This window comes from Rhea pennata, chromosome 1, assembly GCF_028389875.1.
Source record: "Rhea pennata isolate bPtePen1 chromosome 1, bPtePen1.pri, whole genome shotgun sequence".
Classification (NCBI taxonomy): Eukaryota; Metazoa; Chordata; class Aves; order Rheiformes; family Rheidae; genus Rhea; species Rhea pennata.
This window is the reverse complement of record NC_084663.1, coordinates 185,990,499-186,003,617: the sequence shown is the minus strand read 5'-3', so window position 1 is coordinate 186,003,617 and position 13,119 is coordinate 185,990,499. Positions and strand designations below refer to the sequence as shown.

At 40.7% G+C, this 13,119-nt stretch overlaps 1 protein-coding gene across 1 annotated transcript in view; it reads right to left on the bottom strand.

Annotated features, from left to right (window-relative positions):
- The window catches only part of ITM2B (integral membrane protein 2B), a 32,135-nt gene extending 19,820 nt beyond the window's left edge, over positions 1-12,315 (bottom strand). The window contains exon 1 of the mRNA XM_062567002.1: positions 12,056-12,315. Within this exon, the coding sequence (XP_062422986.1) occupies positions 12,056-12,154 (99 nt within the window). The 5' untranslated portion in view covers positions 12,155-12,315. The remainder of the gene's footprint in view (positions 1-12,055) is intronic.
- Positions 12,316-13,119: the final 804 nt, after the last annotated feature.

The window sequence follows — 13,119 nt, the reverse complement described above, 5'->3', positions numbered from 1 at the left end:
GACTCAATTCTGTTAATCAAGCCTACCTGCTCTGACTTGAAGATCTGACATCTTTAAAAGATCCTCTCAAAAGACAGTTAATTTAAAATGAACTTAGTTTAGAAGGAGCTCTGCATTCCATCCATGGTATTCCTGCCTGAAGACTGCCAAGCTGGAGTCTATCTGTCACATACTGCAGATAGGAAACAAAGGCAGGCTTTTGCAAGACTCCTCACTTAGCTGGCAGATGCTCCTAGTCTGGAAGGTCATCATATTGATCTGCCTTTCAATTTTATGTTTCCTCATAAAACTAAATAGAAATTTTAACCACCGAGCTTTTAATTTGCTACTCGAAAAAAACAGACTCTATACACAATAGATGCTTCAGAGATCTCTTACTTGTCTCAGAGTGATGTAGTCTTTCTACTCTGGGACACTAGAGCCTAAAAACATGCTACAGTTGTTTACATGCAGTTGGTATCCGAACACTGCAATCCTTCTGTGGCAGCACAGCCAGTTCCTCTTCTCTCAAGATGGACAGGGACTTGTCCAGCTGGCCCAACACTGTCTGCCTAAAGACTGGCATGGAAACCAACCATAATTCTGGCGTTGCTTGCTGTAGTCACATAGTTTGGATAACCAAGTAAATTAATTAAGTAGAACTACCTATTAGGTAGTTGCTACTATTAGCCTTTTCCTCTATTTCTAATATCTGTATAGTATTTTCTATAAAATACATACATCATAAATATAAAATTTGTTGTACAGCATTGGGAAATACAGCAGTAACAAGGAAACGCATTTCAGAAGGCTTCCAAAGACAAAGGTCTTTTTGATAAGGGCTGCATGCTACCACACAACACATTTTGGGGATGTTTTACTAAAAAATGAGGCGAATGGCAAATTAATCATTTTATAGTTTAAAATATTACAACCATCATGGAATATAAACACTAACATAAGCAGCCAGCTGAAGATCATGTTAGAAAGGGCAGGAATGATTAAGAGATCAGTACTAATGGATGGGAAGGGAGTTGAATATATCTAGAAAGCTGGTGGTGAAGGCAGAACAAAAAAGAGAAAATAGACAAGAAAAGGAGAGCAGGAAATAAAACTAACAAAGAAACATGGTGGAACACAAAGAGTTCAAATTCTCTGCAGGAAGTCAAGAAAAAATAAACTACAAAGTGAATGTAAAGTATCTGAATCAGCAGTTCACCCATAACTATGTGATAGAGGGACAAAAGACCACCAGGTCTTGGAAGAGTAATCCTGCAACTCTTAACTGCTGTGAGTAATCCGGATTTACCTAAGCATTCCCTTGAACTTCTGAGAAAGGGATTACAGAACCTGGTAACAGCCAACAATTAATGAGGACACTTAAGAGAGATTCAGAAGGAGATACTGGGGAAGACTAACTATTTGGACTGCTACTTTGATTAAACTTAGCAGCAGTATTGTTGACAGTGGTAAATTTTATTTTTAGTTTTGGTCTTATAGAGACTAGAAAAAGAAAAAAAAAAACAAAACCAAACACACACACACTTATTTAAACATCCCCAAAGTTCTGTCTTTGCAGACAAGTGATTTATTCAGGTAATTCATACCTACAGCTTTTGGCTATATCCTCATCCTAGCCTGTCTACAGAAATTATAGAATAAACTATACATTAAGTGCTCCCTAAATTGTTCCTTCTGTTTCCGTCCAATTCCCTTTTCACACTACCAAGCCAGTGGTTTCATGTCTTCCTGTAATTTCCTTCCTATCCCATGTCTGTGCTCCTTCTATTTTTCCCCCTCCCAAAGTAGACGGTTCTCCATTCTCTGCCACATGAGTACCGGCCACATCTCATTTCCATTTCCTCCCCTAATTACTGCTCTACAAGATAAATTGTTCATGGTGTCACTGTGCTACACTCTTGAAAACATGAGCTGGGCTATGGCTACAGAAGTGCTACACCTTTTGCCTGCTGTGCTGACCAACACTTCTGTGCCTCTTGTCCTCTACTTTCACTGTAAATTCTCAGGGTCAAGAACTGCCCTCCCTTTTTCATCTGTGCAACAGTTAACGCAACAAGATCATAATACACACATAGAGTTTCTACACAGCACTAATCTTATACAGCAAGAGGATTAATGAATACACCTAACCAACAGCTTCAGCTTAAAAAAAAATAGTTACAGAAGTGCTAGGTCTGTGCTAGACAAGTATCAATGCTCTGCACATCCCATATTTCCTTTGCCTTATTTAAGACTTTATGATTCTTCCTCCACCTCCTCATCCCCCTGCCCCTCATCACAAAACCTCACAAAAGCATTCTTGTCCATAATACCTACAGCATTAAAAAAAAAAAATCTGGTGTTTTTAAATGTCTAGATGCTGAATTCAAAAGTTCTTGCGCCACTGACATCCAGAAAGCTGTGCAAATGCCATCATATTGAACACAAAAAGTTTTCATATGCTTAGTCAGTTTAGGTCAGTTTAGAGGTGCTAGAAGTCAGTTCTTACATGCTATCTAAATGTGTAAGAATCTAATTACACATTCTCATAAACTAAAACTACGAAAATTTGTTCTGCATTCCACATCATTTTTTCTGAAGTATTTTAAGAGATGAGATATGCCCTGGTGCAACAATTTGCAAGGCATAAACCAAAACACATAAATATCTTGCATAGATATCTTGCCAGAGGTGACTGATGTATGCTTACTTTGTCAAACCAGAACCCCTCAAAGCAGGAAGTTATATCTCACACCCTTTAGAATAAATTTCACTTTCAGAAAACAAAAATCACTGCAGTCTTCATGGAAGGCTATACACAACATGTCGAGCATGACTTTTCTATAAACTGTACAATTTTGAAAAATGCTTCATTTTTACACACTGTCAAAATAAACCCCTTTCCCACCCACATCCATTATTTGAATTGAAATTCACTTGCATTCTACCATACTTAAAACTACATTAAATAAATCTATAATTTTTCAAATGAAATATATATATTTTTCTGAATTAGTATCAGTGTTTTAGGATAGGCATTTAGAAGGTATCTATTTCCCTTTTAAAAAAATCAATACTAAATTATATTTTTGACCTTCATCGTTCCAGTTCCTGTCTCTTATTCTATTCGCTTATCTCTGCATATTTCTCTGCTTTTTTTCCTATGACTGCCTGACTCTCAGACATTAGGATGATGGAAAGCTGTGCGGATTTAACCTAGATTTCTCTCAGAAGACTGGTTTCCCAAATGACGATGGCTCTTTCACCCAAGAGATCTCATTAGCATGCACATATGCACCACTGCGCCTCAGAATTTAATAACTCTATTCCCAGTTGAGCCACGGATGGTAAATCATCTCAAGCAAGTTACAAACAGTGTGTCTCAGTTTCTCTTAAATAGAAGTACGCTAACCTAGAATCACAGAATCACTCAGGTTAGAAGAGACCACGGGAGGTCCCTAGTCCGACCTTCTGCTCCAAAGTGGGGTGAAAACTGACTTCAGAGCAGGTTGCTCGGGGCTCTTCTCCAGTTAGAGCTTAAAAACCTCTAAGGACTGGGACTCCAGAGCCTCCCTGGGAAAGCTGCTTAATGTTTAATTCTCCTCAGAGTGGTTTCAATTTATGACTATTTTCTTGTTTTCCTGCCATGCATCTCAGTGAAGAGCCTGGCCCCATCTCCTCAGCTGGCTCGCTGAAGGTACTGGGGAACTGCCATTAAATCTCCCTGAAGCCATCCCTTCCCCAGGCTGAAAGAGCTCAGCTCCCTCAGCCTCTCCTCACCAGGTAAGGGCTCTAACCCCAACCATCCTGGTGTCCCTGCAAAAATCCCTCCAGTCTGTTGATGTCTTTCGTGTACTGGAAGGCTCTCAGCCTTCATGGCTGCCAGGGCACACTAGTGACTCATGCCCAACCTGCTGTCCACCAGGTCCCCGGGCCTACCTCTGCAGAGCTGCTTCCCAGGCAGGCAGTCCCCAGTTTTTATTGAGCCAGGGATTAGTCTGTGCCAGGTACAGGACTTTGCACTTATCCTTGCCGCTGAAACTCGTGAGGTTTTGTTTGACCCATTCCTCTAGCCTGTTGAGGAGGTCCCTCTGAATGGCAACCCTGCCCTCAAACGAACGTACCTTACTAATGTATGTATTACTGGATTAAGGTGTGTAATATCTCTACAGCAAGCTGAGTTCTCTGAGCAGGAAGTGTTTTATGAGCAGATACAGAATAGCATTTAATTATAGCACCTAAGTATCAACACAGAAAAGCTGACCTTGAAAAGCTCACATTTAATTACACTCTCTAGAAGAAACTATTGTAACAGTCTGAAGGGCTTCACTGCAATTAGACTATTCAAAGCTTGAAGTGGAGCATATGCTCCAGCACCCAGTTCCTTACTCCATCACACCTTCCGGAAACGCAAATGCCAGCAGGTATTCAAATGCCCTGTCACATACCAAGGGAGAACTTCCTATAACTGCAAACTTCAAACAAGACGACTTATCGCTGTATGTGGCGACCCCGAAAAGTCACACTGAGCCTTGCATCCTGCAGAGAACACTGCCTTTCCAAATATATAACTGCAAGGGTTTTCTGCGTAGAGAGCATCTTAAAAAAGAAAGACTTTGTGATTCAGCAGCCATGTGAGATTCAGCAGCCATGGGACTAAATCAGTGCACAGGCCATGCAGGGGGAAATTTACCCCAGAGATCACTGCCCCCTCCCAGACACAATCTTCCCCCCCTCCCCCCGCCACTGTAGTCTTTTCCCACAGTCACCCCACCATCTCCTTCAGATGCCCACCATCCTACCCCCAAAACAGGAGAAAGCTGCCAAAAAGATCAGAGGAGTCTGCTGAATTTAGCCAAGGATTTATGTTCAAAGAACTCTCCTCTTAAAATACATATGGATTATGCATCTGTGAATATCTGAAACTATTTGGAAAGGGCAAACAGAACATCAATTTAATTTTTTCCACGACCTTCATCATAACAGTTGGGCAAATATTACTTTGCCTGGTTTTGTCATGATAAATTTTGAAAGGCTGTTGCACAAAGGACTCTTGCTTGTCAATGCAGCATATATCATTCAGAGAGGAGGTGGAGTCTTTTTATGTCACTTAAATCGTAGGCCACATGATGTCTGCTGCAAAACCATTTTTGATTTTATTGCGGAGCTCAGTCTTATTAATTTTCCTCTTTCCTTTGGTTTACTACATCTGTAAAATTGGGACAGATATCCCAGTTTTATGAATTAGCATGCTTTTCATCTGTAGATTCAAAGTAATTTCCACTGAGGATAAAAAGCAGTACATAAATAGTAAGAAAATGAATGTTGTATTATTCATATGGACCAGGAGACAAAAACATAACGTTAACCTTTGTCAATGACATAAATGGAAAAAAGGAACCTATGCAATAGCAAACAAAACACATCATTACCCTTCCAACTGTAGTTCTTACATTTGAAATACATCGCAATGTTTTCAGAAGCACAGAATAAAGAACATTTAAAATGATTAAGACTTAATAATGCAAGATGTGCTCTAGAAGCTACTTCCTGAGAGTCACAGACAGAATTATTTTTCTTATGCGCAAGTTATTCAGTATCTGTAGCTAGCAGCTACTGAATAGAGAAGACGTATAATGCTGACAAATAATCAAAACACTACTTTAAAGGGGTTAACTGAAACCATTACTGGGGTTAAAGCAAGTATGCTTATTATTCTTTTAATCCTCCCTCAAATCCCTATTAGCATGCATCAACAAATAATAAACTGCTGACAGGAAAAAGAAAGAAAGAAAAATATCATGGAAATAAAATAAATTATTGTAGATTATAAAAAGTAACTGTTAGATCATATTTACAATTGTGAACATTTCCATTAAAACATGTAACAGGAAAATATATAGATATATATTTCAATAATAGTTTAATTTTGAAATATAATGGACATTCATATGTTGTATTAAACATTCATTATAATGGAAATAAGTCTAAATCATTCTGACATTTCCTTTGAAAATATCATTCAAAAAGCATTTTTTTAATGTTTGTTTTGATAGGAAAGTTTGGCTTTTCATCCTGATCCGAATCTTCAGAAATGAACAAAATTTCTAAACTTCCGCAATTTCCACTTAACAGAACTTTTGGTTCCAACAGCCTCTACTTAAAAATAGTATTTTATACTGCTATTCAATGAACCATCTAGGCAGTTTCTGGGAGCTTATTCAGAAACAGAAGAATACTGTATCACAAAGAGTATTTGAAAACATGACTGAACATAAGAAAATTGTTTATGGACTCAACCATAACAATATATTACAGTGCAAGAGAGTTTTTCTAGTTACTGCACTGTACAAAGATTCATCTAATTATGGATTTCAGTACATGACAATGTTATACAAGAAAAGTTTTCTAAACAAGTTTTTTGAGTGGAGAGATATCAGACAAGTTTGTTACTCTGAAACAGAAATTATTTAAAATTAATTGTTCAGAAATAATACTCTCCTTGTCGGTATGCTCATCCCTATACTGAATTCATGTAAACTATAATGATTTATGGACATCACTCTCGTTTGGATGGCCAAAAACATAAATGATACAAACAACTGAACAAGGAGTTATCACAAAGGTCTGGTAGAATACATCCTGTTTAAAATATTAAATGCAATTCTCCTGAAAAACAAGGGAAATGGTTGCATTTCCAAACCAACACTTTGTATTTGTTACTCAGGTTGAGAAGTGATGAGAAACAAAAAAGGAAGTGAGATAGGGACCACTGACAGAAACCTTCTGTCCCATAAGTTCATTTCAACTGCTTGAAAATTAAAAACAAGAAAAAACAAGAAAAAAAGACAAACTCTTCAGGATTCCTTTTTGAGCTTTCTAACCTTTGATTCCAAATTTCTAAGCTAGCTTCCAAATTTTGAGAGATTTTTAGAGGAGCTTGGGGAGCTCAAACTCTTACAGGTCTTAATTGTTTTTTGAGTATCGTTCTCTCAACCATGAGAGAACCATGGCCATGTTTACGGAGTAGCTTTAGGGGACAACCATCTCAAAGTCACAGTGATCTTGTTTTCAAGAAGCTGCACTACTTAATCAGTAGCACAGATCACCGTGCAAGGACGGTGCAGGGGCTAACATCAGCTGCAAGACTTCTCTCTACTTCTGAGACAAGTAATCCCTACCACAAATTGTGTCGATGTAAAATCAGCTTCCTTTATTTTATGCTTACACATACCCATGAAACCAAGTAAGTAACAAAAACCTGAGTGCTCTCATGCCTGAAATTGGTCGGTTTGGTTCTGAGGTTCTTGGTATCTTCCTTAAAAATCCTCCAAAAACAAGGGAGGTGAAGGGGGACAGAATTCAGTTTGCTGAATTTTTTACTTTTGGTCCTCTTTTGAATAACCCTGCCTCAATCCATGATGCTCCGGTAGACAGTAGAAGCTGGCTGGTTTAACCACTTTGCCGCATCATGGGAAAAACAGAATAAAGTTCCAACAACGTCTACTTTTTCCCTATTAGGGAGTAGTGAAAGACCTATAGAAAACTTAAGCTGGAGGAATTAGGACTGTGAAGGAAATAAGGCCCTCCAGTACAACACAACAGCAACCCCCCCCCCCATAACTACAGACATATCACATATTAAGTGGAAAATCCTATTTTCCTGATAGCAAAATAATAAGAAAATTTACTACTATTTACTAGTATAGAATAGCAACTACAAAGCTAACACTGCATTTCAAAAACATCTAAAAATCAATTAAACAAAATCTAATGGCTTTTCTACATGGAAAAAAGGTCTCATTAATTGCTCAAATGTATTTCCCAGGGGGATCTTCTTACTCTACATTAAAAGCAGCTATTTTGGTATGCTTAAAAGATTAAGCTAAACTGAAAAAAAAATTTACAGTGAGGATTAATAAGAAATAAATGTAGAAGTAATAAGGAACAAATGCAGAAGCATTAAGGAATAACTGCAGAAAGATGCTGTGTTTTAAATTCTTAATGTTTATGCTTTTACAGTAAAGTCTCTCTATAAATATGGCTACCTGAAGGTCAGCTATAATACATAAATGTGAATCTACAGCTTCTGTCCACAAAGCTATTATCTGGTAAAGGTGTGCTGAGCTGAGCATCCTGGAAAAAAACAAGTTGTTACTTATTCCTGGTGGAAAACTGCAGCTGCCTGAGGGTTACTGACGGCCCAGAGAGTTTTAAGGAGGACTTAAGCTACTGAACTTGCCTGCCAAACCTCCAAAGGCTTCAATCATGCCCAAAACCATCTTTGGCACTCCAAAGAGTTATTGTAAGGAGAAATGTTAAAATACCACGCATTGTTTGTTTTTGGGGGAAACTGGGTCATAAAATACCCTACTGTACTGAAGATGAGCAAACTGGAAAATTAAATGTAGCCTGGGAACCATCACTAAGAATATCCTGAATTTTGGCCAAAAATTATGGCATAGAAGCATCATCCCAAAATGAGCAGCATATTTGCAACTGTTGCCTACAGCAACTGTAAGTAAAGAGCCTCTTTCACAATGCAAAATGATAGATGTTTTATGCAAAGAAAGGATTAGCACTTCTGATCTTTAAGCTCTTTTTAAGTAACAAATTCTAATGCATAGACCATCACGTTCTGCAAAATCTTTTTTTAACCTGTTGTTCATGTGATACATCCTCCAGTCTCCTCCTCCCCCTTCCTCAATTACACTTATTATTGTCTACATCAGAGGCTATTGTGCAAAGTTTTGGAGAGGTTAGGATTACTTCTATGCCACATCATCACCATACTTTGGCTGCAAACTCTCTCTAACAAGTCCAAGGAAATAATCTGTTTGAGAGTAATCCTGCAATGGCAAACAGAGTTGTGGTCTTCATGACACCACACTGGGGAAAAAAAAAAAAAAAAAAAAAAAGCAGCAGAACAAGACAGTGAAAGAATTACCCAAAAGCCCAGTCCCTAAATCTTTATTTTCTAGACATTTCAAAGTCTTTAGCTTTATTCATGAGCGTCATCTAGTTTACTGCTCTCTCTGAAATCTCTGGAAGTTCCTGATAATCAAAATATCAAAGTGTTATCCCACTGATCCTCTTCCAATCTTAATTTTTTCATTTGCTTTAAAACAAAATGCATTCCAGGACTTTTTTCATATAAAAACAATCTTAATAAAATATTAATCTGTGCATCTTTCATATTTACACTTGTGACCTAGATCTATTTATTGTCCTGCAGAAACTCAGTGTCCATACAGATACTGGAAAGGGGAAAACGAAAGTCTCATATTCTGTTTCGGAAATGCAACTTCTTTCCAGTCTATCAGAACTCACTCTTCTAAATGTTCTCATATTGCCTTCAAAACCTTACTTGAAGCTAAGCATCTTCCAGTGATGAAGTAAGTGATACGAATAACATAGTTGTCAGATGTGGTTTGTTTTTCCTTTCCTCAGAACAGCACGTGCAGTAGAAATTCCTTGTGGAAAGGAGAAAAAAAATTGGCTTTAATGTACCTACACTTGAGAAGGTGAAGTTCAAAGTAAATGCAGTGTATGCTCTTTGAAGGTATCAAGTTTTGCAATGGCATCAACTCTTCTGTCTGCCATTGGAGAATAAATTCCCCAGAACTCAGATATCCAAATATTTCCACAGCTACACAACATTGTTTCAGTACTGCTAAAACTACCGCAATACTGCTATGTATTGCTTAGCCTCACTTACTAAAGCTACGGATGACTCTACTGTACTCCGATATGCTTTCATTTATGCTCCAAAACGCACACACTCAAAAAAGCCTTATTCAAGAGAGTTTTTTGCACGTCAGTTGGTGCTGGTCTGCAGTTCTGCTAACAAAGGATGGAAATGTGTCAAGGAGAATGTCAAAGCCTTGCTGTCCCTCAAGAGCACTCATTTGCTGCTGGAATTTTCATCTGCACAGAGCATCCACTCCTCTCATGCTATTTTGGGACTGTTTCAAGCTTTGTTCAGGCATGTTCATCCCCTGATAATGGTGCAAGATGCCAAAGAACTTATAAGTAGCTACTGTGAAATTAGACAGCCTTTTGACCTGTTTAATAAACTTCTGTCATTTTCACTTCTGGGAAGATAAAGCACTAGTAAGACCTGGGTAAAGTCAAGACAGATCCTGTATCTCTTTCTCAACTGAAACAATCTACAGCTCTGCATTAAAGAAATCACAATCAAATATTCTGCTTCTGTCAGTCTCTGGACAGGGTCAGGAGGCTTTTCTCCCCAGCGTGCAACTAGCCAGCTGTATTTTCTTTGTTTAGCAGTAGGAACAACAAACCCAATTTGGTAGCCTACCTGGAAACAACATTGCTCAGAAGAGATCCAAGTTCAAAGGTAACATGAAAAACTTTATTTTCAGGAACTTGTAATCTTCGTCCCACTTACATGGCTCTATGTTGAATCAATCACCAAACCCAGGATCAGGAAGGAACTCCACAGCTCAGGGTGACTTTGGGGAATCTATGATCTTCCAGCAATCAGAGAACAAGCTCTACTGCTTGAACAACTAGGCATACAGATAACCTAACAGATTTCCCATAATTGCAGGGAATTTGAGTGATGACCCTGCTTCTTCTGCTGCGATACAACACTGGTAACTGTTCTCAGGACTTAAGTGTTTTGGTTGGAGTTTCATAAATTCATTACATTCAGTAGACGAGTGAAATTTAACCACTTGCTGCAGCCAAGGGATGTCACTTAAAAAGTACATACATATATTGTGATCCTTTTTGGCTTCGAACTGACACTGGCTTCTGCACATGAGAAACCTGGCTCCACTAAAATCAACAGCAAAACATACACTGGGGCAGAATTTTATACTAGAAATTATGTCTGAGAAGGTAATATCTGTTTAATTTCATCACAAAGGTTTAGGAAATTAATGAACAGTATCTCTTTTGCAGATCCAACTTTGTGATTTGGAGGTCTAGTGCACAAAAAGATTATGAAAGCAAATGAAAACAGCAAGGCATGCATTTATCTGCAGCTGGCCATTTTTCAAGTTTTCATTCTCTTTTCAAAGAGCCTAGATCAAATTATGGCAGTTCTAATTAAAAACTGGTTTTGATTATGGGAGCACAAAAAAAAGGAAAAAAAAAGAAAGAGAAAAGAATGCAACTCAAGTCTTCACACTCTGTGCAGTTTTCCACTTAAAAAAAAAAAAAAAAAAAAAAAAAGTGGTTGTCGCTTTGTTCTCCGTGGCTGCTGGGGGACTGAGAGGGAAGGTAAGAGTGCTTAGTGTTCGGGTGCTGTTTTGGGGAGGGGGGGGGAAGCAGCTCTTTGTTCTTTGTTTAAACCAACACGCCAAGTTTCCATCCAAAGTTTGCTGCGGCACGCAGTTAGCAGGCTCTGAAAACAAGCCTGCGGCACAGCCAGATCTCCGATTCCCCCACCGTAAAAATTAAATAAAGAGATAAATAATAAATAAATAAATATATGGGTAAGTAAATAAATAAATAAAAAGATAAATACATAAAGAAAGAGATAAATAAATAGATGTGCTCGTAGCCTAGAACAGTGCCAGTGACGAGGTTTACTAGCGGTTTGCTCTCATTTCTCCAGGCCACCGAGGCGGGGATTAAGCGCTGCCTGCGTGCTAAAGCCGCTCCGTCTCCTCCGTGCAAGGTAACTTCTGCAACGGACCCGCGGCGCTCGCAGGCAGCACGGCTCCGCGCCGCACACCACCACTGAAAGGGCAGAAAGCGCCTTAAAAATAATAATAATAAAAAAGAATAACAAAAAAGCCAAGCTGGACGCACAGTCCGAGCGCTGTCGGGCTCCAAAATAATAATAATATTTTTTTTAAGGGAAAATGCAGCCGAAAGCCCGGAGAAGCGGGGGTTTAAAGCCTCTTCTCGCGTCAGCCATTTTAGAGGCAGAGCCGCGCTGGGCAGGCGTCTCTGCAGCCCCTGCCGCGCGTTTCTCTGCGCTTACACTCACTCGGACGGTCCCCGGCTCCGCCGCGCCGTCCCCCGCGAGCCGCGGCGGCGGCGCGGACCCCCCAGCGCCCCGCTCGGCCGCGGTGCCGCGCAGCGCGCCCGCCGCCCTCACCTTGGCGTCCGGCGGCAGGATCAGCACCTGGCTGTTGTCCTCCTCCTTCTTGGCCGCCTCCTTCTGCGCCAACGCGGAGTTGAACGACACCTTCACCATGGCCGCGGCCGCAGCAAGCGGAGGAGGAGGAGGGAGGCCGCGAGGGAGCGCGGCGCGGCGGAGCTTCGCGGGCTGCCTCTCGCCTTCCTCGGCCCCCCGCTGCCGCCTCGCCGCGACTGCTGCCGCCTTCCCCGTGCCCCCGTCAGGCGGCGGCGGAGGGCGGAGGAGGGAGCGGGCGGAGCCGGGGGAGGCGCCCGCGCCTGGGGACGCCGTGGGCGGGAGGCGGGGGGCGCGCGGGCGCCCTGCGGCTCGGGGTGCTGCGGAGCGCGGGCGTTCCGCGCGCGCCCTTGAAAGTTAACGGCTGCAACGGCTGACAGAAAAACGAGCGTAACCTGCTTCGCGCCATCACCGCGAATCCCCCCTAACGCCTGTGGACAACTTACAGATTCTCCCCCCCCCTTTTTTTTCCCCCATAAAAAGTTCGTAAAGCAAAAAGCCTGTTAATTACGCATGATTTCCGGGTAAAAGAGCTGATCGCGCAGTTTGCACCCAAGCCTATAAATTGTCCCAGGTCTTCCAAGAAATCTGTCCTAACTCGCTGGAAACTCAACGGCGGTTAACTGGATCATTTGTGGACGCTCCACGGAGGTGTAAAAAGTCATTCTCTCAGAGTGCGGGTGGAATATAGGGATTTCTCTAGGCGCTTTACAACCAAATTTGGTATGATCCTGAAAGGTTTTACTCTAGTAGTAACTTCCATTAAAAATATCCAAGCGTTCTCCATCAAAATCCTATCATATTTTAATAATATGCCAGAATAAGCTACAGTCTGCTAGGCCACCACTTTTTTCCTGAGTCCACTCACAGCCTGAGAAAGGGTCCAGGTGACACCTCTGCTCCCACATCAGCACGAATCTCTGCAGGCGCAGATGTGGATTAACGACAATTTTTTAGCATGCAAAGGCTACAGTCCTCCTGAAATTTTGCTTTGCTTTGTTCTCTTTAATGATATCTTCAGCTAGACT